This window comes from Hypomesus nipponensis, chromosome 26 (genome assembly GCF_054491055.1).
Source record: "Hypomesus nipponensis isolate SF chromosome 26, ASM5449105v1, whole genome shotgun sequence".
Lineage (NCBI taxonomy): Eukaryota > Metazoa > Chordata > Actinopteri > Osmeriformes > Osmeridae > Hypomesus > Hypomesus nipponensis.
The window spans coordinates 1,276,847-1,302,373 of NC_140386.1; the positions used below are offsets into that span (position 1 = coordinate 1,276,847).

Genomic DNA, 25,527 nt, shown 5'->3' on the forward strand with positions numbered 1-25,527 from the left:
GTGAGCACCACCCACTGTCTTTTTAGGTGCTTAGCACCGGTCTAAGGGGCGGGCGGGTTTGTTTAAGTTCTTTTCTTTGGTGCCACTGATAGTCCTCTTTGATCCCGGTGTTGCTGTTAGTAAATAAATACATTATTTCCTTATATTGAGTACCTGGTTTGTGTGACGTACGTATGTTACGTACTTCCACTCCAAGCCATCGGGAGGCGTAACATAAAGTGGGGGCTTGTCCGGGATACCCACGACAGACTCTGAACCACATATGTCTGACCATGCAGCACTTTTCCTGCTGTCCCTCAATCTGGGTCTAGAGCTTTCCCCTTTCTGAGCACATTATACATGGCCATACACCCTACTTGCCTTGGTCACCCCTGTTAATAGCAGACTAGAGAGAGCATCTGCTGCTAAATAACACTGGCATGGTGCACCATACTTTTTCATATGCAGAGGTATGACTAATTCAACACTTGCGCAGTACAGTATATCTATATGCGGTCTCTGACACAGTGTTCAAATACAATACAAAAGGGACAAGCTGACTACTATTAAATTATTCCAAGATGCTCCCATGTGATTGTAATGCCATTAGATTAGATAGCGGGGGAGACTGCTGGACAGACCTGGTAAACCCAAATGTGTAGTGAGGGTGGCCTTGGAACATTTGGAGCGGCCCCTGTTCGTGAGGTCTTCAACTCCCACCTCCGGAAGAATTTCTTTGAGGTTGGGCGAGGTTGGGAACATGGAATCCGAGTGGGCCATGTTCAAGGCCTGCTGGCAGGAGCTGTGGTCAGACAATAATCCAGGCCTGTCATGGCGGCAACCTAAGTAACCGCTAGTGGACATCAGTGGTGAAGGAATCTGTCAAGCTGAAGACGTGGTTATCAAGTGGCCAGAAGGATTGCGGTGAATATGGTTGCCGAAGCATAAACCTGGGTGTGGGAGGAGATCAGGGAGGCGATGGAGAAGGACTTTCGGTTGGCCTCAATGAAGTTCTGGCAAATCATTTGGAGACTCAGGAAGGGAAAGCAGGGCTTAGCTGGGGCTGTGCTCAGCCGGAGGGGAGAATTGCTGACTTGGACGGTGGATATCATTGGGAAGTGGAAAAGAGCTCCTTAACCCGACCATCACACCCTCGGTGGAGGAGGCAGGCAGAGTCAGAAGATTTGGGGGAACCCTCACCCATTTCCCTGACAGAGATCTCCGTGGTAGTTACAAAGCTCAGCGGCGGCAAAGCGCCAGGTGGGAATTAAATTCACCGTGAGATGCTTGAGGTTGTGAACATTGTTGGGCTGTCTTGATTGACAACTCTCTTCAGTGTTGCATGAGAGTTGCGAACAATGCCTGTGGAATGGCAGACCGGGTGGGGGTTGAAGAGGGAGCTGAGCCGGTATTTGACTTGGATGCCTCCTGGGCACCTTCCTTTGGAGGTTTTCCAGGCACGTCTAACTGCAAGGAGCCACTGGAGTAGACCCAAAACTCAATGGAGGGACTATATATCTCATCTGGCCAGGGAATGCCTCGTGATCAGGGCCAATCAGGATCTAGGCATGGGCAGGGGTGGGCTGAGCCATCTGTCTGAGACATCTGTCTTGCCCACCCAGAACTCTTGGCATTTTTGGCAATTTGGCAAATACTTTTTTAAAGATTTGTGCATGGGTTAAAAGCAATCTGAGGCAGGCTGTGTGTTGAGAAGTTTGAGGGAGGGCTGTAAACTTACCCCAACCAAAAAAAGAATTACCCCAAAAGATTAAGTATTTTGTATATGTTTTTACTGGCTGAAAGCAACTGCATTTCACACCAAGCCCCCATCCCCCATCCCTCGCCCCTCGGCTTGAAGCAACGGCCCCAGTGGATGAAGATGGTATTGCATTTACGGTTAGGTTTCCGACTCTTTCGGACGTTTTTATTCTATTCTATTAACTCCAGTCAACATTTACAAAACTATCTCCCCCAATAATTTTTGTTTGATTCTCGAACCTGGCTGATACTGCTAGCTTTTTCATAGAAGATTTTTTCCAGATTTTTGCTAAGTTTGAAACCAATCCGAAATGGGTAAACTAACACCCCATTTATTTGCTTATGTCAATAAAAGTTGCCTGCAAATGTGCTCGCGGATACTAACAGGGCACGAGCACAAAAGTTCCCATTGGCCGATAGCCGATTTACATGGAGCTGAATGAGCCATAGACTTATATTGAATGACCTCAGGGAGAAATGGCTTGAGTTGCCTGCCCTGTTCCAGCAAGTTTGGCAAATGGTGGTCACACATACATTACAGTTTTTCACAGTTGCTAAAACACATTTCTTGAAACAGTCAACCATTTTCTCAAAACTGTAAACACAAAACCAAATATTCAAACTCAATTTCTAAAACCTCTGACTCTTCTGGCAAAATCAAACACTCGCCCCTAAACCATGTAACCTGTGCTCAAAATCAAACAATGCTGTCAGATCATAAACACAGCAAATCAATATATAAACACCATGGAGCAATCATTACCCAAAACACATAAAAATGGAGAACACAACATCCAGGCCATGTAGTTCCATGTAAAGACAAAGTTGTTTATGTATACACAGTAAATGCATTTACGTAGCAATAAAGAAAATTGTTTTGGGATTTTGAAACACTGGATTTTGGTGTTTCAACACCCATTGACACTTTCCTGATGTATGACTATGTTTAGCTTGTGGTCTGCACCTCTGTTTTGCCAACCGTCTCTGGAGGAGGGGATCCCTAACTGAATTGCTCCTCCCAAGGTTTCTTCAATTTTTTCTCCTCTAGTTAGTTTTTCTGGGAGTTTTTCCCTGTCTTCCTTGAGGGTTGAGGTCAGCTGGGTTGCAGTTCTATCAGCATATGTGAAGCCCTCTTTGACATTGCTTGTACTGTAAAAAGGGCTATACAAATACTGTGCATTTGATTTGGTTTGAAAATATTATAGTAACCATCACAACTTACAGTAGTACTGTCAACAAAAAACAAAGAATAACGGTGTGCTGGAACCAGCCTTGAAAGCACTCCACACGTATGTCACTAAATGCCAATTCCATTGCCTATAGGGTGATTTACCCTGGTATATGGGTTTCGGTCATAGACCTTTCACCGCCACACAGAGAAAAACTCTTTAATTGGGTTGAGAAAAGGGCTGTATGGTGGAAGGTAAACATTTACGTAAAGTAAAAAATGCTATTCTTGTATATAGGCACCACGGTGAAAGCTGACATTGTCCCAAACCACCAATAGAAACAAGTGTGAAAAATGTTGAGTCATTGTGTTTTACAGATGACAACTGTGTTGTAGTTGTGTTTACTGTTTGCCCCCTTTGTTTACCATTTTGCAGCACAAGTGCATCACAGTGCAAAATGTGTTTAGTGAATGAGAATGTGTTTAGAGTTTTGCCAAAAGAGTGTCTGATTTGACAAATTGGTTTAGTTCACTGACCATTTGATTCAGAGAATGGGGTTTAGTGTTTTAGCAATCGTGAAAAACTGTAAATGTGGTTAATAGAGTTTATTCCCATTATTTTAAAACAGATTTTTCTGTCATGAACGTTTTTACGTAATATGCTCCTTTCAAAGGCAAATGTTCAATGAAATATATTTTAGACACACTTCTCAAGCTTTTAATTATTACATTATTAATACGTCTTGTTAGATTACGTTATATCCATAAATAGACCTTTGGTTTTCTAGGTTGAACATAAAAAACACAGGTCACTTTTCCACACTGATGTGAAATTGAAGGCAGTGTGAATTTTGTAGCATTTCGTTTTAATATAAAGTTGACAGTAAGCTATGGTAAGTCTGCATTATGGAAGATTTCAGTTACCAAAAAAACTATTAAGCTTTCTTTGCCCGGTGAGAACAACGACGGAGCTGTTCATGTTACTGTTTATTTAATCCGATACAATGCGTTAGAAATCATACTCATATCACGAAGAAAAAGGCAACATACAGTCAGGTCCATAAATATTTGGACATTGACACAATTGTCATCATTTTGACTCTGTATACCATCACAATGGATTGGAAATGAAACAAATCAAGAATCAAGATGTGCTTTAAATGCAGACTTTCAGCTTTAATTTCAGGGTATTTACATCCAAATCAGATGAACGGTGTAGGAATTACAACACATTTGATATGTGGCCCCCCCTTTTTTTAAGGGACCAAAAGTAATTGGACAATTGGCTGCTCAGCTGTTCCATGGCGAGGTGCATGTTATTCCCTCATAAAGGGAGTTCGTTATTTCATTGACAAGGAGCAGATAAAAGGTCTAGAGTTCATTTCAAGTATGGTATTTGTGTTTGGAATCTGTTGCTGTCAACTCTCAATTTGAAGTCCAAAGAGCTGTCACCATCAGTGAAGCAAGCCATCGTCAGGCTGAAAAATCAAAACAAACCTATCAGAGAGATAGCAAAAACATTAGGTGTGGCCAAGTCAACTGTTTGGTACATTCTTAAAAAGAAAGAACGCACTGGTGAGCTCAGCAACACCGAAAGACCCAAAAGACCACGGAAAACAACTGTGGTGGATGACATAAGAATTCTTTACCTGGTGAAGAAAAACCCCTTCACAACAGTTGGCCAGATCAAGAACACTCTCCAGGAGGTAGGCGTATCTGTGTAAAAGTCAGCAATTAAGAGAAGACTTCACCAGAGTAAATACAGAGGGTTCACCACAAGATGTAAACCATTGGTGAGTCTCAAAAACAGGAAGACCAGATTAGAGTTTGCCGAAAAACATGTAAAAGAGCCTGTACAGTTCTGGAACAACATCCTATGGACAGATGAGACCAAGATCAACTTGTACCAGAATGATGGGAAGAGAAGAGTATGGAGAAGGGAAGGAACTGCTCATGATCCAAAGCATACCACCTCATCAGTGAAGCATGGCGGAGGTAGTGTTATGGCGTGGGCATGTATGGCTGCCAATGGAACTGGTTCCCTTGTATTTATCGATGATGTGACTGCTGACAAAAGCAGTAGGATGAATTCTGAAGTGTTTCTGGCAATACTATCTGCTCAGATTCAGCCAAATGCTTCAGAACTCATAGGACGGCGCTTCACAGTGCAGATGGACAATGACCCGAAGCATACTGCGAAAGCAACCAAAGAGTTTTTTAAGGCAAAGAAGTGGAATGTTCTGCAATGGCCAAGTCAGTCACCTGACCTAAATCCAATTGAGCATGCATTTCACTTGCTAAAGACAAAACTAAAGGGAAAATGCCCCAAGAACAAGCAGGAACTGAAGACAGTTGCAGTAGAGGCCTGGCAGAGCATCACCAGGGACGAAACCCAGCGTCTGGTGATGTCTATGGGTTCCAGACTTCAAGCTGTCATTGACTGCAAAGGATTTGCAACCAAGTATTAAAAGTGACAATTAGATTTATGATTGTTAGTTTGTCCAATAATTTTTGGTCCCTTAAAAAGGGGGAGGGGGCACATTAAAATGTGTTGTAATTCCTACACCGTTCACCTGATTTGGATGTAAATACTCTGAAATTAAAGCTGAAAGTCTGCACTTAAAGCACATCTTGATTGTTTCATTTCAAATCCATTGTGGTGGTATACAGAGCCAAAATGATTAAAATTGTGTCAATGTCCAAAAATTTATGGACCTGACTATATGTGATGAGTTCCATCTAGAATAGCCCTATATTTAGCCCTATAGCATATAAAAAAAAAAAAGAAGTGAAAGGAATATTATACAGTGACAGAATACATTTCCGTAAAGTTTGCATCATGTGTCTGATTCTTATCGGACTTGTACCCCATTCTACCCATAGATTCTGCAACTGCAATGCCTTAGCTCACACGCTCGTAACCATATAAATCAATGCTCGCGACAAAGTATGACATGTACAGCTAGTTGCAAGCGTGTACGAGGTCTCGGAGCTTGGGAAAAAAAGAGCCACTGTTTAAAGCCAGAACGGAAGACACGGAAGTGGAAAGATGGCCGTGTCCAGTCTCGCGCTCTCGCTTGCCTCACTGTGCCACTGAGCACTTTTCATAGAAATGAATGGGGACGCCATCTTGGAAGACAAAAGTAGCTTACTCTAGTTATATTAACTCTATGCTTCACACTCACAACTTGCCTTCAGTATTGGAAAGATTCTGACAGACACGACACGAGCAATTACATTAATCTATCTGTATCTATAAGTACGATTACGATCACAGTGGACATTCAAATCTGTGTTGGCACTGCCGCTGATCCAGAGAGAGCAGTTGTCATGTGAAATAGTTTATTTCACATGGCAATTATTCAACCACACAGTTCATAATTTTCAATCTATACCAGCTACAACTGCAGCAATTAGTATTTTGTCAGAAACTCTAGTAAATGACATTGCTATTCAATAATTGGAGACTCATGATCTGTATTTATTTTTTGCATAATTGCCCATCCAGGATATCTGCCAGCCCACCCTTCCATAGCTGGCAAGAACCAGGCCTGCTCGGGATCCCCCAGGAGGAGCTGAATACCCTGCTTAACCTGCTGCCTCTGCAACCCAGCCCCAGATAAGCGGAAGATGATGGATGGATAATCCACACTGGATTAAATCATTTGGTGTGCAATGCCTGTCTGCAACTGTGCATGGCTCACTACAGTATGCTTTCTGGTTTTCACAATACACAACATTAAATGCACAGCTGTCTTTAACATTTTAGCAATTACTATTCAAAACACATATAATGTGAGTCCAAATGGATGCTTGAAGTGAAGTAAAATGAAGGTTTATCAGATAAGGCTGAACCTTATTATAAATTAACAATATAACATAGTTTAATATAAAATAAATATGATTAATTTCAGTTAGCCATTTTAACCATTGCACTCTAACCTTGTATTCCATTGTGTGATCCAACACCACAGGGTTCAACCCCCATAGCCTCTGCACCGCATCCTCTGACCCCACCAGAGCATGTGTCCCCCAGTTGCTGGCTGTGATACAGGTCACCCTGCCATGGTGACCGTCAAGGGACATGGCGGTGGCACTCTTGAAGTCATAGATTGTCACCTCCCCACTGTCTGTGCCGTAGAGAAGCCTACAAAGTATTTCGCCTATTAGAGGATGATCCCTCATGTGAATCATTAAGTTACAGCAGAATGTTGTCCTTATGCACACAGCAGAGTACAAGCTCAATGCCCACTGTGAAGTTTGGGGATTTAATGTTGTCCCACCATTAACCACAATAATGGGATTTTCTTGCTTTGGTTTCGATGTCAATAAGATTAACTTTTCTACATGCCAGCAGTTTATCCGTATATCAGTTTAGTTCCCACCTTTCACTGTTGAGATACTGTCATCCCTGGGCTACTTACCTTTTGTCTGGCAAAAGTGTCATGGCGGACACAGAGAAGGAGAGAAGGAAGAGAGATAGGGGGAATCTTTCAAAGGGTCCCTCCACACTAGGGAAGCTGTCCCTGTCTGTGATCTCAAACAAACACACAGAGTCATCATAAGCTACAGCAAGGTGTTCCTCTTGAGAGCTGACAGCCAAGCAGCACACTCTGGGGACGGTCTCAAGAGGAGGAATGCACAGAGTTTCATGTGGGAAAGCTAATGGATAGATGAGGATGGTGCCTGTGTTGAGGCCACAGAAGAGCAGGCGTTTGTCCTGGGCCAGTTCCAGGCAGCATACTTCAGCAGAGGTAGCCATGGTGTCAGTAAGGGAACCTTGGTTGACAAGGGGAAGAATCATTGGTGTGATTCAAATGCCAAACTTGACTTGTTTCATACATAACGTTAATGCAAGTTGTATTTATTGGATCATCAGATCTGTCCATAACATTTATGTAGGTTTTATGTAAGTAAAATGAATAAACATGAGTACGATGTATGATATCACCGTTTTTGTTCCTAGGTAGTAAGTGTTATTTCTTAATTGCTTATGCCTCAAAAGTGTAGAAAATTACTATTATTCCCCACAAACTTTAGTGATCAGGACAGTAATATTTTTTTAATGTACATATTTTCAACGAGAACAGGCAAATGTGTCTTTTTGTTTACATAGTCAGAAAACAACAACATATTATTCCAAATTAATTTAAAATGTATGATTATACTGTAAATTACTTTTACAAATCAGTTCCTAAATGTAGTCTTCCATCATGTTGTTGTTATACTGTCAAAACTTCAATGTCCAGTATATCCTGGTCGAAGTGCTCACCTTACCCCTCCGAGTACACTTCCATGTTGTCCTTGAATTTATCAAGAACAGCATCAAGGAAATGGACTTTGAAGAACATTGTACAGCCCATTGTGCTATAGTTCCCAGTCTCAACTGGCTCCACAGTTTTCAGCCTTGTGATTGCCCAGGAAGCCAGGTGACAAAACTGTTCCAAGCCGCTTTCTCATTACTAGTGAGTGTCGTGGTTTCTTGATGGGCAGGGTGGTATGCGTCCAGGCGGTAGTCAGGTGGTAGGCCCAAGAGGAGAATATAGGCCTAAGTTGTATGAGCTACACTGTGAGAACAGGCTCAGACCGGAATGAGTGTTGAGGGCTGATGGGACTCCTGCTTGACAGGTCTAAGATTAGAATGTGTGTGTGTATCTCAAATAGTGAGGTTGTTATGGGTAAGAGTTATATAAAAAAGGCTTGCGAGACAGTCAACAAGGCTTTGGGACAGTGGACTAGTGGGGTTCCAGAGGTGAAGCAGGGATCGTTCAGAAGTGAGAACATAAAAGCTAAGAATACCCCCTATTCCCGGAATGATGTCCTGAAAAGTGACAGGTCAGGCTGACCCAGCCAGAGAAGGAGAACTTGTAGATGGAGGGCTTGTTAAAGGTGACGTACATTAAGACTGAGATTTAAGGGTGAACTAGAGTTTGAGGAGAAAGTAGAACATTGAGAGTTGGGGTAAGCGGGGGTTGAGGAGCGATTAGAACATTGAAAGGAGTTCATCAACACTTTAGGAGCCAGGGGATGCGCATGCATGATTGGGGTTGTTATGGACAGGTTTGCTTTGGTCAAACTGTGGGAAGAACCTTCTAGAAACTTCTAGAAGGTTGTGAAATAGTATCAGGCAGGGCAGGGGACTGCTCCTCATATCTGTCTGTATGATGGGATGTCTAGAGAAATGTGATTGCTTTTTGTATCTTTCATGTACGACTGGTATTGTGCTGAATGAATCATCAAGCCACCTTGACTTTGAAAGATATTCCGTCTCTGACTCTATCTTTTGAGTTTTTTCCTTCTATAGAGCAAACTTCAATCCATAACATGAGCTTCTTGGGGAATTCATTGCACTCCAGGATCTTCTTTATCTGTGGTCTGATGAAGACACCAGGTCTGATGAAGACACCAGAAGTCTTGAAGGTACTTGAAGTCTTGCCCACTCCTTATCTAGGCCTATTGACAAATTGTTTCATGAGGCCCAATTGTATGTGCAGTGGTAGCATCAGCACCTTCCGGGGGTCAACTAGTGGCTTCCACTTGACGTTGTTCCTCCCCACAGAGACCTCGGTCTGCTGTGGCCAGTCCTGCCTGTGGTAGTGCGCCTTGGTGTCCCCTGCTGTCCCATAGGCTATAAATAGTAGGGTGACTTTCTGAGCTTTCACGAGGCCGAACTATGTGGAGCTAATTTATACTCTGGTGAAGTACTACGGCACAATGGGCTGTAGGAGCTCAAGCATGCTTGTGGGATGTCCCTCAAGCATCCTTGATGCTCATCTTGATAATTTCAGGTAGTATACTCGGAGGAGCAAGGCGAGCACTTCTACCAGGATATACTGGATGTTGAACACCGCTTCCAAGGGCAGTATAAGGACAACATGTTGGAAGACTACATTTGGGGGCTGATTCGTGATTTATAGTATAATCGTAAATCTCAAAAAACAACTCACTTCAAAATATTTTTTAGAAAGGTTTGTGCAGAATAACAGCCATTTTCTATACGTTTGAGGCATAAGCAATTAGGAAATAACATTTACTACCCAAGAACCCCAAAAATATAACTAAAATGTGTTACACGGTATAAAAATAATACATGTAATTGATTAACCATTTGAATAAATGCAATTTAATTTCTCTTCAAAAAAGAGCCTTGTTGTCAACTGGAGCATCAACTGAAGCACCGTTGGTTACTTCACAAAGTTTTACCCTCCCCCCTTTATTTTACATATACCGTATTTCTTCGATTAAATGCCGTGACGTTTTTTACACAACGATCATTTTTGGTGCGGCGTTTATTTGAGGGCGGCGTTAATTCGAGGGCAACGTTTAATTAGTTAGAGAGATTTAGTGAATTGTAGCTGCAGTGTGGCCATGGACAAAAAAGAATAGACAAGGAGGTCAAACACAAAGCCTAGTGTAAAATTGAAGCCGCCCGTGTCTACATTGTGTAGAAATCTGAAGCAGCATGCCGAAACATTCTTACACTTTAGCTGTCAAACAGAAAGCTGTGCAGAAAGCACTCACCAGCAGCTCCAGATCTGTAGCACACGAACTTGGGGTTGATGATAGGCAAATTCGCGAGTGGTGAAGTCAGCTACCTTGCTATATTGTACATGCAATTGTCGCAATTGCATTATAATAAGGTATATTTTGTTTTTTCATAATTTAGAATTATATAATTGCATTCGGTATTATTAAGTGACTATTTGGTAAGAGTACAGTGCCTTTATTTTGAAAGCCTTTTGAAACGCTCGTGAGTGAGAGTTGACAAGCAAACAGCAAGCACAGATTATTATTTTTTTGCAATCAAATGTTACACAGGGTGGCAGAGCACCATCACATGGGGCTCTTTCAAATTACAAACAATATGCTGAGACATGAGAACGTGTCCCAGGACCAAAAAACACAGAGGAAAGAGGGGAAGAAGGGAGGGAGACATAATAAAAACCACAACAGTAAGAATGATGTCTGCATCTTACAAATAAGACATTCAGAAACAGACATACACAAACAAAATACATTGACAAAAAGACAGACATAAGAGATAAGGGATCACAATTGAACACATGCACAAATAGACATAAGAAGGTTATCGCACAAGTCTACAGCATGGATTTCAAGGATTCAAGTGTTGAGCCATGTGTCCAAATTTTTTTCTGACGCTCAATTTATGCAAGCTTTAGAGAGTTCCATATATGACATCCAAAAACGAAAGGGTCCATGTGCAAATAGACAAGTCATGAGGTGGTTTCCAACCGGTTGCAATCATTCTCTTGGCAGCTGTAAGTCCAGCGACTACAGCGCGTTTTTGAGGTTTAGAGAGCTGAAGGGCTGACAAATCATTCAGAATCAAAACAGTGATAGTAACAGGTACAGTAATAATAATCAAGGCAGACATTTTGGATGCAACAATGTTCCAGAACTGACAAACAGGAGGGCAATCCCAGATCATGTTAAGATATGTACCTTGTACGTTTAGTGGACAGAAAGTGCATAAAGCGCTGTTAATTACTTTTATGTGATGCATTTTCACAGGGGTGAAATATGTCCTATGAATGAAATTGTAGTGAATTTGCTGATGGTCTGGATTGCGTGATACTTCCGGAATGTTAGACCATACATCATGCCAGTCAAGATCTGTGTTAAGGACTGGGCAATCGCGTTCCCAGACCCTCTCAATAGGAAGGCCAGAGCGGACGGATATCACCAAAAACTGATAAGGCCTGGATACCATACCACAAGTTTTTTGGCTGCATAGTAAATCATTTCCGGATAGGATGGATGGGCAGAGATCTCTGCCAGGGGACACCGTATGCCTTGAGTGCTGATCTTAGCTGAAGGTAAAAGAAAAATGAGGAACGTGGTAGACTGAATGCGTTTTGTAAGTCGGAAAAAGGTAACAAGCCAGCCTCGCTAAAAATGTCCTTTAGATAATGAACCTGATAAACTGATTTAACCACATGTAACAGTCAGTCTAATCCAGAGTAACTTCTGATTCATACAAATTTGAAAGGATTTATTTATTTCAGTGGGGTCAGTTCTAATATTGCCATCTGAACATTTAATAGCAGGTATATCTGCAAAATGGTCACTGGTCCTAATTAGTAAATGACTAGGTCTAGCGCCCTGGAAAAAAAAAAGGCTGTCTCGTTCTATGTATTAGGAATTCAGATTTCTGTTTCACAATGTTGTTTATTTCTTTCTTGACTAGCGATCCCTCCAAAGCTATTTGATTAGTAAAATAAGATCGCAACAATGAGTCTAATCTGATATATTCAGCTTCAAGATTTTGTAGGTGAAGTGACCTAGCTTTGCACACATTAGAGCAGAATAATATGGTATTGCTCCTGATAAAACCTTTTATTGCGTCCCACAATATCCTGGGGTCCACTACAGATCCAACATTAATTTTTGCAAATATTTGGAATTCGGCAATAAACTGAGTGATATAGGATTCATTTTTCAATAAAGAAGTAATGATACGCCATCTTGCAGCACGTTGAGACAGTCAGCCTAGGGTGGTGACGAAAAGACCCCTTTATGGTCAGACAATGCCATTGGAAGTAACACCGCTTTATCAATTGAATGAAATAGTTGAGGGGATGCAAAAAGAAAATCTATTCTGGAAAAAGATTTATGTCTACCTGAGAAAAAGGAGTAATCCTTACAGGTGGGATTAACTGCACGCCAAATATCTATAAACCCCAAGCTGATGGCCCATGATGTTAGAGCCTTTGTGGGCTGAGCCTGCTCCCAATGGCCTTTGCGTTCGTTTGACTACATTGGCTACTCCTTTTGTTTTTGAACTTGCTGAGGAGGATGCAATTGTATGATAGAATCTATTGGCCAAACGGCGGGTATCAGCCTGTGGCAAATGCGTCTCCTGCAATAAAGCAATGTCAACGTTTCTCTTTTTTAGTAAACCCAGAGTGCTGGCTCGTTTGAGGGGCATTCAATCCACCACAATTCCAAACTAAAAATGAAAGATCACCCATTATCAAAAAAGCTGCATTCTAAATGAAAGCATATGTGGGAAGGCAAATTACTACTACATTTCACTCTGTTAAATCCAAGCACTGGTACATCTAAAGTTAAGTCCCTCAATACATAAAACATGTAAGACACAGAACGTGAACAGACAAGAAAGTGATACAAAAGGGAAAGCGAGAGAAGGGGGGGAAACATAGCAAAAAGGCTAAAACTCAAAGTAGGTCTGTGATCAAGATTGGATATGGGGCAGCAAAAAGGGAACTAGCCCATAACTACCTTGTTGCAACAGCAACTGGTTCCACACCAAGATAACTTTCAAATAAACGCATTTCTCGTCAAAATACAGAAAACTAGAAGAACAACATTGCAAGCACAATGGAAAGGAATCTCCAGCCTAGTGGCCTAGTTAACCTATGAGTATGCTATAACAAACAAAATCAATATGGCATTCAGAGACACAGTCATCATGTCAAATAGTAGTGGTAACACTAAGGCACATTAAGAGACTGGGGCAAACCAAGGGTCAATGTTCTTCAGGCAGTTGTTTTAATCCCGATCTTCTTCCACGGCATGGCCCGTGACAGAGGCCAGTGCGTCGGGCATCTACGTTGCACCTGGAAGGTTGAGAAGCAGCTCGGTTCACGTAGTCTTCAGCATCCTCAGCGGAGGTGAATGCCCTATACTGGGTGCCTTCCTTGATCTTCTGAGTCTCCGGATAAAGCAGGAAAAAATCCAGAACCTTGACTCGTGCTGCGTCCATGGTTTGATAAAAAGCATGGCGTTGTTTGAACATGTAGTTGCTGTAGTCCGGGGAGAAGCAAATTTTCCGACCACCGGAGATTTACGCGCAGCCTGTAAAATCGCCTGCCTGGATGTGTAGCGAAGCACGTTGAAAATCAACGTTCGATTAGTAGTGGCATTCTTCTTTGGGCCATCACTGTAAATTCGGTGCGCTATCATAATCTCGATTTGAACATCTGCCAATTTCGGGAACCACTCAGGCAAGGAACTAGCCTGGCTGCCAGCCCAACTTCTCCCTGCCCACAAAAAAATTTGGTCGGGAAGTTGGGTCGGGGGGGTCTCGTATTGGGAACAACTACAATTGCCAGGGCGGGCTTTATACGATGATGGACAGATGATCAACAGTCACGTAATCAACAACGTCACGAAAGAGCCCTTGGGTTGAATTCGTTTTCAACAAATAACATATTACGTTGCTCTGATTGGTTGTAGGTCAATCCAATTGAGCGTAGAGGCATTTGTTTTACGAGTTCGGTTGAAACACGCCCCGTAGTCACAGCCCCACGGAGAGTTTTCAGACTCATATTCTGACTAGAATGAGTATGACAACGTCAAGCTAGCAAGGAAGGCGAGAGATATTGAATAGCATTGGAGCCTTCTAACCCCTCTTTCAGCCCAACGATGCGAATATCGCATCGTCGGTTTCTGTCCTCCATCTGCTAGCTTCACCTCCAGCTCTTGAAAACCGCGGCCATAGCTATCAAGAAGACTTAAGTTGCTTTCCAAGGGTTAAACTTTTAACGGAGCATTAAAATGTACGTGCTCGGGAGGGAGTCACGTGATTGGCTGGACAGAGATGGCGGCTTAAAGTTTAGCTCCTGGCCCAACCTTGCCAAATAATTGATTTATACGCTAACTGCTATCCATACACAACTAGCATCTCCAACTGCAAGCCTTGGCTCTATCACATGATTCACATCTGATGTTGATAATCTAAAAACTACCGTGGGCCGTCTTTCCACGGTAGTTTTTAGATTATCAACATCAGATCTGATAGGGCCCAGCCTTGCAGTTAGAGATGCTAGTTGTGAATGGATAGCAGTTAGCTTCTCGTCGTTGTCGATCCCCACCTGTTGAATCTGAGAAAGACGCGGTTCGAAGTAGCCTTTCTGTTTCTCTAATAATGCCTCTGCAAGGGCATCAGTATTGTTGCGTTGCGTTCTGTTTTTGTTCGCCATTGTGGTTTAAGTGCGTTTATCGAGTACAAAGTGGTAGAAAGTCAAAGTTGGAACCATATAAAACAATTATTTGGCAAGGTTGGGCCTGGAGCTGAACTTTAAGACGCCATCTCTGTCCAGCCGATCACATGACTCCCTACCGAGCACGGACATTTTAATGCTCAATTAAAAGTTTAACCCTTGTGTTATCTTCGGGTCATTTTGACCCATCAGTCATTGTGACCCACCGTCGTATTGCAACAACTTTACCGCATACAAAAACAAAGTGAAGCATTTTCTTTTAATCGTCGGGCTGTCTCAGACCCAGTACCAGTCCGAGCACATTTGGCGCCCTAGGCAAGATTCATCATATGATGTGGCGCGGTTGGCGCCCTTTGCCGCCCCCCCTCTTCATGGCGCCCTTCATGCCGGCTGCCTATGTTGCCTATAGGAAGAACCGGCCCTACTCAGACCCCCCACATCACGAAGGTTAAAAGAAAATGCTTTTTATTTGTTTTTGTATTGGGTAAAGTTGTCGCAACACAACGATGGTTCGTTGGGAACCTTCGGGTCATGTGACCCGAAGGCATAACAAGGGTTAAGGTTGTTATAGCAGATGTTTGCGATCTAAGGAAACCTCTATTCCCTTGTGTACAGCATGCAGCCAACAAGGGATGTTGTTTTGTGTCTGTATTTTCTTCTTTGGTGAACCTTATTTACATGCTGCGCATGTCATTGTATGTTCATATTAACCTAATGTGGTCTTTATTTCCTCGTTAAACTGTGGGTTTAGTTTTCACGTTGGATTTGGAGAAGAACCTTCAAATACACCTGTAGCAAGAAAGCCACTTGTGTCTGCCAGTGCTTTGAGGGAATTATAATACACTTGTGATTTACTTGTGTGATAAATACGGTGTTTCAATTTAGCCAATTAAATAACCGTTTTATGATTTTTGGTGCAGCATTTAATCGAGGGCGGCATTTATTACACAATGTTCATTTTTGGTGCGGTGTTTATTCGAGGGCGGCGTTAAATCGAAGAAATACGGTAAGTCAAGTTTTGTAATTGGCTTTATATTTCTTGCATATTTCTTGCATGTACTGACTTCCTCAAGTCTGGCTCATCAGCTTCACCCATCTCTTGGCATTTTATTAGCTGGCCCTCCTCCAAGCTAATACTACAAACACTTTGCATTTCAACATGTCTATGAGAAATCAGCTATAGACCAGAGTCTGCACTTATTTCTCTGGGGTAGTATGGAATACGTTGTTGACTACATGATAGCAAGTCAGTAAGTCTGGGGTAATATACTTAAATTTAGAAATGTGTCAGATGTTTGAAAAAGGATGAATACTACTGCAATGGATTGTAGTTCAAATGAAAAAATGTCCCTATCCTACTTGACAATGACACAATTTTATCAAATATTATCTTTACAATCTTACCTGTGTGGCAGTTCCATGCCAAAACCTCTTTCTGTCCTTTACTTTTGACGTAAAACACTGTGTCACCATCTTTAGTGAGGGTGAGGTGAAGGCATCCTGCAGGAATGCAAGCTCTGGGTTTGTGTTTCCTGTTGTACTCTAGCTGCCATAGCCTGAGATAGTCAGTACCATTTGAGGCTGAGATAGCTGTGCCCTCAAACAATACAAGTGTATTGATCGGACCTTCCATGCCATGCAAGGAGTCCAGAAGGATGCCGGTTGTTATAGACCAAACCTATCCAATACAGAGACAGAAGACATGTGTTTAACCCATCCTGTCCGTTATATTAAATATACAGTGAGGGAAAAAATAATTTGATCCCCTGCTGATTTTGCACATTTGAACAGAGAGACAGAATAACACCAAATAAATACTGAAAAACACATGTCAAAATTGTTATCAATTGATTTGCATTTTATTGAGTGAAATAAGTCATTCAACCCCCATTGCACATTACGTTTATTGGCAAAATATACAATTTGTCAGCTGTTTGCAATAAAAAAATTACACAAGAATTGTTTAAGTAGTTTTATGAAACTAATATTACAAGGGTTTTATCCAAATTCAACACAAAATGCTACTTTTAATGACCTTAATGAATTTACTGCAGACTCAAAATTATTCAACCCCTTCATGACAAGCATCTCCAGTACTTAAGTAGAGCACCCTTTTGCTGTTATGACTTGCTGAATACATGATACATAGCCAGACACCAGCTTCTGACCGCGTTGCCTCTTGCCAGTTGCCTCCGCAAGAATCTGATGGCAGCTGCTGATAGCTTCTTCTTTCTGCCATGTCCAGGTAGTGAAGCCACTGTTCCTTCAACTTTGAACTTGTGAACTATGCTTCCAACTGTATCTCTAGGGACATTCAGTGCTTTTGCTATCTTTTTGTATCCTTTTCCTTGTTTGTGCAAGGCAATGATCTATTCTCTGAACTTTTTTGGACAACTCTTTTGACTTAGCCGTATTTCTAACATGCCATCAAACGTCACTCTCAACAAAACCCTTGCCAGTCCAGGTATTTATGTGTTCTATCTCAAGCACACCTGAACTAATGAAGCCCCTGATTAGTTGCACCAGGTGTGCTTGATACAGGGAGTTGAATCATTTCAAAGGGTGCTCTACTAAGTATTGAAGATGCTTGTCATGAAGGGGTTGAATAATTTTTAGACTGCAGTAGTGATTAAAAGTAGAATTCCGTGTTGAATTTGGATGAAAACCATGGTAATATTAGTTATATTGAACTATTTCAACTGTTCTTGTCTACTTTGCTTATTGCAAACAGCTGAAAAATTGTACAATTTGCCAATAATCCTAATACGCAATGGGGGTTGAATAATTTTTATTGCAACTGTATATTATTATTATTATTTTTCCACCCCTAAGGATTCCTCAATATTTGAACTCCATAGACAACGTCGGTGTCAAAAGGTTCGTCTTGTTAACAAATGCGTTGTTTGTATTGGGATTTACGTTCCGTTTGACGGTTTAGGCTTGAATTAAGTTTTTGTGGCAAAAAGTGCCTTGTGTGCACAAAGGGAACTCAGTGCTAGCCTAACGTCACAACGTTAGCAATGACGCATAGATACGACGTGCATAGATGTGCTAGTAAGACTGTTGCACAGCAAGTATCGTATCGTGCCGTAATAGCACCATCATACATTTAAGCTGGTGCTGTCAAACAATTAAAGTATTTAATTGCGACTAATCGCATTAATGTCATAGTTAACTCGCAATTAATCATATTTTTATCTACTAAATGTCCCTTGATTTCTTTTGTCCCATAATTTTTTCTCATTTTAATGCTCTTATCAACATGGAAAAGTGGATCGGCTTGCTTAGTGATAAGTTTTTTTTAAACATTGCAATAGACCAATTATTTGTTTGTAAACATTTGGGATGCGTGCGCAATGTGGTTGCAGAAAACAGATAGCATTTAAAACAATAGCAAGGATAGCATTTAAAACGGCAAAAGGACCACACGGATCATACAAATATTTAGATTTTAAAAGGCCAAAAAGGTCAAGGAGGACAGCCTGTAGGAGAGAAAGCGATTCCCCATTGATCTGTCACATCAGAATTTTGATTTGGGTCTCGAAAGTCTTGAAATTTGAGTGAGAATGTCGCCCGTTAGACCGCATAGTTGGGTGGCAGCCATGTCTTCTCGTCATGTCACAAAGTTCATAATTTTACATCTAAAAAGTCGAGCAGGGCAGCTTTCAAGAGATATGGGAATTCTGCTTTTGGCCAGCTGGTCCGATAATTTTTGTGATTCGTTTAAAACTGGCAATCTGAGTGAGACTGGGTCCTCGTTACACTGTTTTGACGTTAGCATCAGTCAGTCCCGGGTCGCTCACTGGCAGTGTGCACAATGTTGTATTTCACTCTATTCTACACCAGAAACATCAGGGAGGACTGCCGATACGAGCCCGCTGAAGATAGCCAGAATCTCGGATTTCTTTAACCAAGCCTATTTCATTCATCATTTGCCTGAGAAAGCGACCTCCGTTCGCCAGCCTTGTTTTGCCCGTTCACTCCATTCTACACTTAAAACGTCAGGGAGGTTTGCCTTGTGTAGATACGAGCCTGCTGAAGATAGCTAGCATTTTGGATTTCTTTCACTGAGCCTGTTTCATTCATCATTTGCCTGAGAAAACGACCTCCGTTAGCCAGGCTAGTTTTGCCCGATCACTTGGTCAGGCTATTTAAAGGTATCGGGGTCAAGTGACTTTTGTGCATAGACATGTGAAACATAAATGTATCTGTCCAAAGAACAAGTGCCTCAAAAAGTTAATGTCAAGCCCTGTAATCCAGTGGCCAGAGATATATGACGACCTGATCGACACTCCAAGTGTAATAGACCCGGGAGAAACTCCTCTTTTGCAACCGACATGCACAGTTGAGCCTGCTTGACAGTCGTGTGACGTAGGGCGATAATTGGTCTATAGCCTGGCTTTGACGAGGGGGCTGATAATTCTGTGTGCTTGGCCATCAAGTGGTATTTCAGACTGGACGTGCTGCGATGATAGCTCGGTTCACAACGACAAAATACACAGATCACTTTGGTCTTGTAAATGGAAACATTTGGCAACTTTTTTAAAGTAAACTTTCCATTCAGAATCTCATTGGCATCCATTTCGCCATCTCGCGCTCGCCATCCACTCAAAACGTAACGTTAGCCTACTACTCTTTAGCTGGTTCGCAAGCCAAAACAAGTGTGTGCGGTGTGCCTGTTGTTTTGTTTCTAGTGTAGCCAGATCCGGTGTAGTGTTGTAGTTTTTCTAATGTCACTAGTTGCAACAGCATGTGAAAAAAACAACAATGTTTGCTAGGCCAAAAAGAATGTTAATCTTGTGATAATTTTTTTTAAAAGTTAAAATGGGTTTGCGTTAACGCCGTTAATAACGCGTTTAACTGACAGCACTAATTTAAGCAAATCAAGACTTGCATGTACAGAAAGTAATGTCACATTAAATAATGTATTTAAACTCAAGCTTGTGTGGTGCGTTGCTGTTTTAAATGCCACAGCGTAAACTTTATGTCAAAAGGAAAGTTTATTTCTGGCGCATTCAAACAATCACCCCAGTGAAGTTTGGCTAGCAACAGCAGCTAGGCTAGCTTGCTCGTAGCACAATTTACTGGGGTCAGCTTCTCCACGCAGGGCTCTAGACTGAGACCAAATGGTTGCATTTGGCATTGTTACTTACAATGATAGCTTCCAGCAAACTTCTTTTAAATTAGCCATTTCCCCCTAAATAAATGTCAAGCTTGTTTACGTTTTCAGTTAGCAGATGGTACTATTTGATTCCATCTGAAATACTGCGGGTGACAATGTTGTTAGAATACCTTGTTTCAAAGGTGGTTCAGCTTGTTTCAAAGGGGTTTCTTAATGAATGAATGCAATATGAGTAGGCTTGAAAATATCATTAGTAGGGAAAAAATTAAGGTGACGTTTAAGTCATAGAACAGTGGTTCCCAAACTTTTTGCAGCACGCACCCCTTTTTAGTGTTTGACACCTGTCAAGCACCCCCCAACACCCAACACAAATCTGGTTAAACAAAAAAAAAAAAATTGCAGCTAAATACAAATATTCACTGTAATAAAACATGGAATAAAAATACATGTTGACTTGATTTGACTGTAGATTACAAAATATAAAAATAAAAATACTATTACCTTTTTTGGTGAGATGGATGGGCCTGCATGTTTGCACACAATCTAGGAATCTAGTCGTTGTCAATGTTTTGTTTTCAACAATGTCAGTGCAGAAAAGCCTGCCTAGCATAAGTATGTGGTTGCAAAGGGCATCAAAACAAGTGTTTGCTTTGACAATCCTGGATACTCCACCATTTCTGAAGCCCAGAAATCCACCAGTGACTTATTTTTTTTAAGTATGTTGTGTCTCACCTCAGATGATAACTCCGATAACTTTTCTTGCTCTTGAAATGAGAGATGTGGGATTGGAGGAGTGACATCTAAAGGATTCCGAATCCATGTCTGAGATTGGTCCATAGGGGGGATGTAAGTCCACAGATTTTGGCTGAGTTGGTTGAGATGTTCAGTTATGAGGCCTTTGACGCAATCACTTAGCACAGATTCCCGGGATTGCAAACATTCAGGTAGAAGAGGAAAGCACTCAGTTGAGTTTGTATTTATCCAGTTGGCCCAGAAAACAAGCTTTTTAATAAGTGCCTCAACTTTGCCCTGGGTGTTGAAAATGGTGGTACTAAGACCCTGCAGACTTAAAATAAGTTCATTAAGAGTAGAAAATGTCTGCCAGACATGCCAGCTTCTGAAGCCATATGTTGTCTTGCAAGCATGAAGACAAGTGAAACGGGTTGTGAACAAAAAAATCCTGAACTTCACATCTGACCTCAAAAATCCTCGCTAAGACCTTTCCACATAGACGTGTTTCATGCTCGCTGCCCATTTCGTTGCATTCAGTGCGAAAAATCCGTGAATTTAACGGACGAGCCTTGACGAAATTGACGATTGTCACGATGTCATGAAGTACAGACAAAAGTTCACCTGGCATGTTTTTCGTTGCTAGGGCCTCCTGGTGGATGCTGGTGTGCACCCAGGAAACTGATGGAGCAACTTCTCGGATGAGAGCTACTGCTCCTTTGTGTTTCCCCGTCATTGATTTCGTACAGTGGCCCTGAAGTGCAAAACACAACGGCAAATAGCAAAACACAACGGCAAATAGCAAAACACAAAGGCAAATAGCAAAACACAACGGCGAATAGGAAAAAAAAACAACGACATTAACTTCTGACGGAAAAGGTAGGGCCTATCTAACAGAAGACGGACCCTCCTGATTGGACAGACGGACTGTGTCTTTTAACAGGAAGGAGAACGCCTATTTTGAAAACACATGAATAGCTCAAAGATACTTTCGCTATTTTTAAGAATGATTTTAATGCAAGGCATAGGCTACATACGACGTGATAGTTGATATGTTGTCAACTAATCACAACATCAGGATGAGTATAAGCACTTGAAGTCACGTTTGTCAAATTAGTTCTAGTTATCGGTGTTCGTTGGCATACAAAGTTAGTCTTCTCTTACTGGCGTAGTTAGTGATTAGAGCTAGCAACAATGAATTGCAGATCAAGGGTTCCTATCGTCCAGCTAGCTCTCAACGCTCGGTAGAAATTTCAGGTCCACGCACTAAAAACAATGACCTTCTCACTGGACATTTCGTATAATAAAATGTTTTAATGAATGCAATTGTTTGCCTTGTGTATTCTGTTCTATTTACCAAACTCATTTATTGTCTTAAATTGAGCAGTTGCTGGTGTGATTGCTATCTAGATTATATTCAACTTGCATCAAGTTGGCTATTACAAATATAAATGCTCACGTTCAAGTCTTGCACAGTCTGCACAGAACAACAAAGGGTCCGACTGGGCACAGAAATTCTTCGGACAAGAAGCAAAGCAACCTGGCATAACATATAAGTACACAAAACATAACACATGTTAACGTGGTAATTTGTAAGTGGGCTGATGAATAAAAAAATGTTTTTAGCATGTCCCATTTATTTCAACAGTCAAAAGTTAAAAGTTAAGTATAACAATAGCCTAGTCCTCAATCATTAGGCTAAGGTATAGCATAGCCATTTCTAGCTCTGCTTCACAATATGGCTGCATATTGTTCATGTAATACATGAATGTAATACATGATGCAACACACCAGTAACCAATTGATATTATGTGTTAGTATACCGAAAATGTTAGTAAATCTAGATGGTGCTGCTGTCTGTCCCGTCGAACACCATTTAAACAGGTGCTGTTCGTGTTTTTCACCACTCCTTCCTGTTAAAAGACAGACAGTCCTTCTGTCCAATCAGGAGGGTCCATCTTCTGCTAGATAGGCCCTACCCTTTCCGTCAGAAGTTAATGTCGTTGTGTTTTCCTATTTGCCGTTGCGTTTTCCTATTCGCCGTTGTGTTTTCCTATTTGCCGTTGTGTTTTTCTATTTGCCGTTGTGTTTTGCTATTTGCCGTTGTGTTTGCACTTCAGGGCCACCGTAATTTAGCCCCCTTCTGTACAAACTCCAACAAGGGCGCCCAGTCAATTTTGTGCACTCTGAAAAAGCTATCCATCAACTTAAAAATATCTTCCTTTGTTGAACGTGTGACAAGGGGACGGCAAAACAAAAAATCTTCATGAACTGTGTTCTGAAATAAATAACGGACATACATCAGAAGATTAGCTAGGTTCGCTATGTCAGTAGATTCGTCGACTTGCAGTGAGAAGAATTCATTGTTTTTTATTCTGCTTATTAGCTGGCTGAGGATGTCAGTAGATATCATATCAATGCAACGAGCCACAGTATAGTCAGAAAGAGGGATTTTTTCCAACGTCTTTGCTGCTTTCTCCCCGAGCATACAGTTCACCATGTCTTTGGCAATGGGTGAGCACAGATTTTTCTCCTTTTGTGTGGGGCATACCTTTTTTAGCTATCCGGTAGCTCGCCACATATGACGCTTTCTGTGCATTTTTTGAAGTCCCTAAGCCTGAATGGGAATGGACACATTTTTTCTTGCAGGCATGTCTTGTAATTGACCATGTCTTGTTTGTAAGTGCCGGACCATATATGAGGGCTTGAGACTACTATTAGCTACAACTTCACCACAGACTACACATTGCGGGTCTGGACTTTCTCCGTCACCACTCGTTTGAAACCCAAAACCAATATATGTCACTGTATTTGCGTTTCTTACTCTCCGATGTAGGCCTATTTCTCTTGACCAGCACATCTGGTAACACTAGGTTTCTCTGTTCAGCACATCTGTTAAGTTTCTCTGTTCCCGCCTCTTCACCCCGTTCATGATCCTCTGAGTCTGTTTGGTCCGGTTTCTCCATATATTCAGCACCATGGTTGCTGCACATCTCCACAGAAAATGCAGAGGACGTAGATGGCTCACTGCTACTGTCCCTTGATTTCTTCAAAATGCCCGTTTTCAACCAGGTGTCCATTTTGATGAACGTAGTAAGCAAATAATATGAATGAATGAATTATCACTTAGCCGTTTTAGCGCCTAATACGAACAGGGCGGGGCTATTGTGACACAGACGTGCTTATAAAATGAAATTAAATTATGAGTAATTTACAGCTTGTAATATGAAATTGTATTTCTCAAAAAAACTTTGGCATGTGAAGTTTACCTCTGTTAAATACAATTTTTTTTTTTAGATAATTGTCTTTCCCCCGACATTACAAACATTTGGCAGCCCCTTTGTCACTCGTCACCCAGACACTCGTTTGGGACAGTCGTTGATTTGCATGAATGCTAAAATAACAATCACACCTTAATGACACACCTCTGAGGCCTGTTCCATAAAGCGAGTTTACCGAATAAGCCAGATTTATGTCAGTTAGTCTGACTCATTTCTAGTTCATTCGGTTCCATAAAGCTAGCTCAACATAGTTCGAACTTGGTTACTATGGCAACTTAGGCTGCAAAACTAGTCTGGTCAGGGTTAGACTAACTGGCAGCCTTAGCGTGACTTGGTGATAACCAGACGTTCCTGTAACACTGACCCAACGGGAAAACGATAATTTACCACGTATATTCTCATTTTCTTATTCTCATCCATTCAATCTGTTCAACGTGAATAGAAAATCAACTTAAATAGCCTACAACATTTAGCCTATTGCATTAAACAATGATGAACAATGCTTTGATAGGCTACACACCATAGCCGTCAATGTATGGATGTTAGTTTGTGATTTCAAATGTTTAGGCATAGGCCTATATCTCAATCTAAATTAGCAGAGTAAAATTATCATAGCAATATAATTGTTAACAGTAGCCTACAATTGCAAAACGAACCTAAATCCGTCCTCAATTTCCCAGACACAAAGACCATGTAAAAAAGTTAGGCTACTGGATGTATTGATTAATAGTAGGCTTTTTATTTTAAACAATGTCAAAAAAGCCTATTTAGATGAGTTTAGAGGGTTTCTTTTAATCAAGGAAGTAAAGGTCTAAAAAGGTCCTCGACTTACGTAGCCTGTCGTTCACGACGTCAATCATGGCGTGTCATTTTATTTTGATTGAAGCGGTGGATGAGGGAGTTGTCATAGTACACGATTTAAAGGGAACGTTCTTTCTGGAAGAAGTCACGTGGCCGTGTGCATTGCTTTTGCCGTGGTGGATTATATGATCCATGTTTTACCTCTCGGGCTGCTTAAGAATAGGGTGCACGCGCAATTAGCTTGACTACTTAAATCTGACTTGAATTAGTCGGACTGCGTGAGCTGAAATTGGCCTTTATGGAACCGCTTTAGCCCCGCTTGACTAATTCAGCTTATTCAAGTCTGGTTTAAGACTTTAAGTCTAGCTTTTTTGAGCGGCCTTTATGCAATAGGCCCCAGGAGAGGTGATCTCAACAGTTGAAGAGGAAGGTGGACAGAGGAAGACTGACATTATCATTAAAAATTGTGTTCTAGTAAATATTGTTCTAAACAGCTTTTAATGTAATGTTTGATATGATTTTGTTTCTTATTTCATGTATTACATTCTAGTAATAATTTTATTGTAACATGTACATTTACAGGGTTTATAGAGTTTGTGCTTGCAGCAGACCAACATGTGTTTAACATATTCCCTTGTCTTGCAAGAGCACCACTTGGTCTACTTGATTAATGATCCAATTTGAATTTGTATGCATCAGACA

The 25,527-nt window shown here is 41.3% G+C and overlaps 1 protein-coding gene across 1 annotated transcript in view; it reads right to left on the reverse strand.

Moving 5' to 3' along the window:
* Window positions 1-881: 881 nt before the first annotated feature.
* Window positions 882-25,527, reverse strand: part of nwd1 (NACHT and WD repeat domain containing 1) — a 53,957-nt gene continuing 29,311 nt past the window's right edge. Inside the window, exons 15-18 of the mRNA XM_084692278.1 lie at window positions 16,297-16,570; window positions 7,330-7,684; window positions 6,848-7,052; window positions 882-992 (exon numbers count right to left, since the gene is read on the reverse strand). Coding sequence (XP_084548404.1) covers window positions 882-992; window positions 6,848-7,052; window positions 7,330-7,684; window positions 16,297-16,570 — 945 coding nt within the window. The remainder of the gene's footprint in view (window positions 993-6,847; window positions 7,053-7,329; window positions 7,685-16,296; window positions 16,571-25,527) is intronic.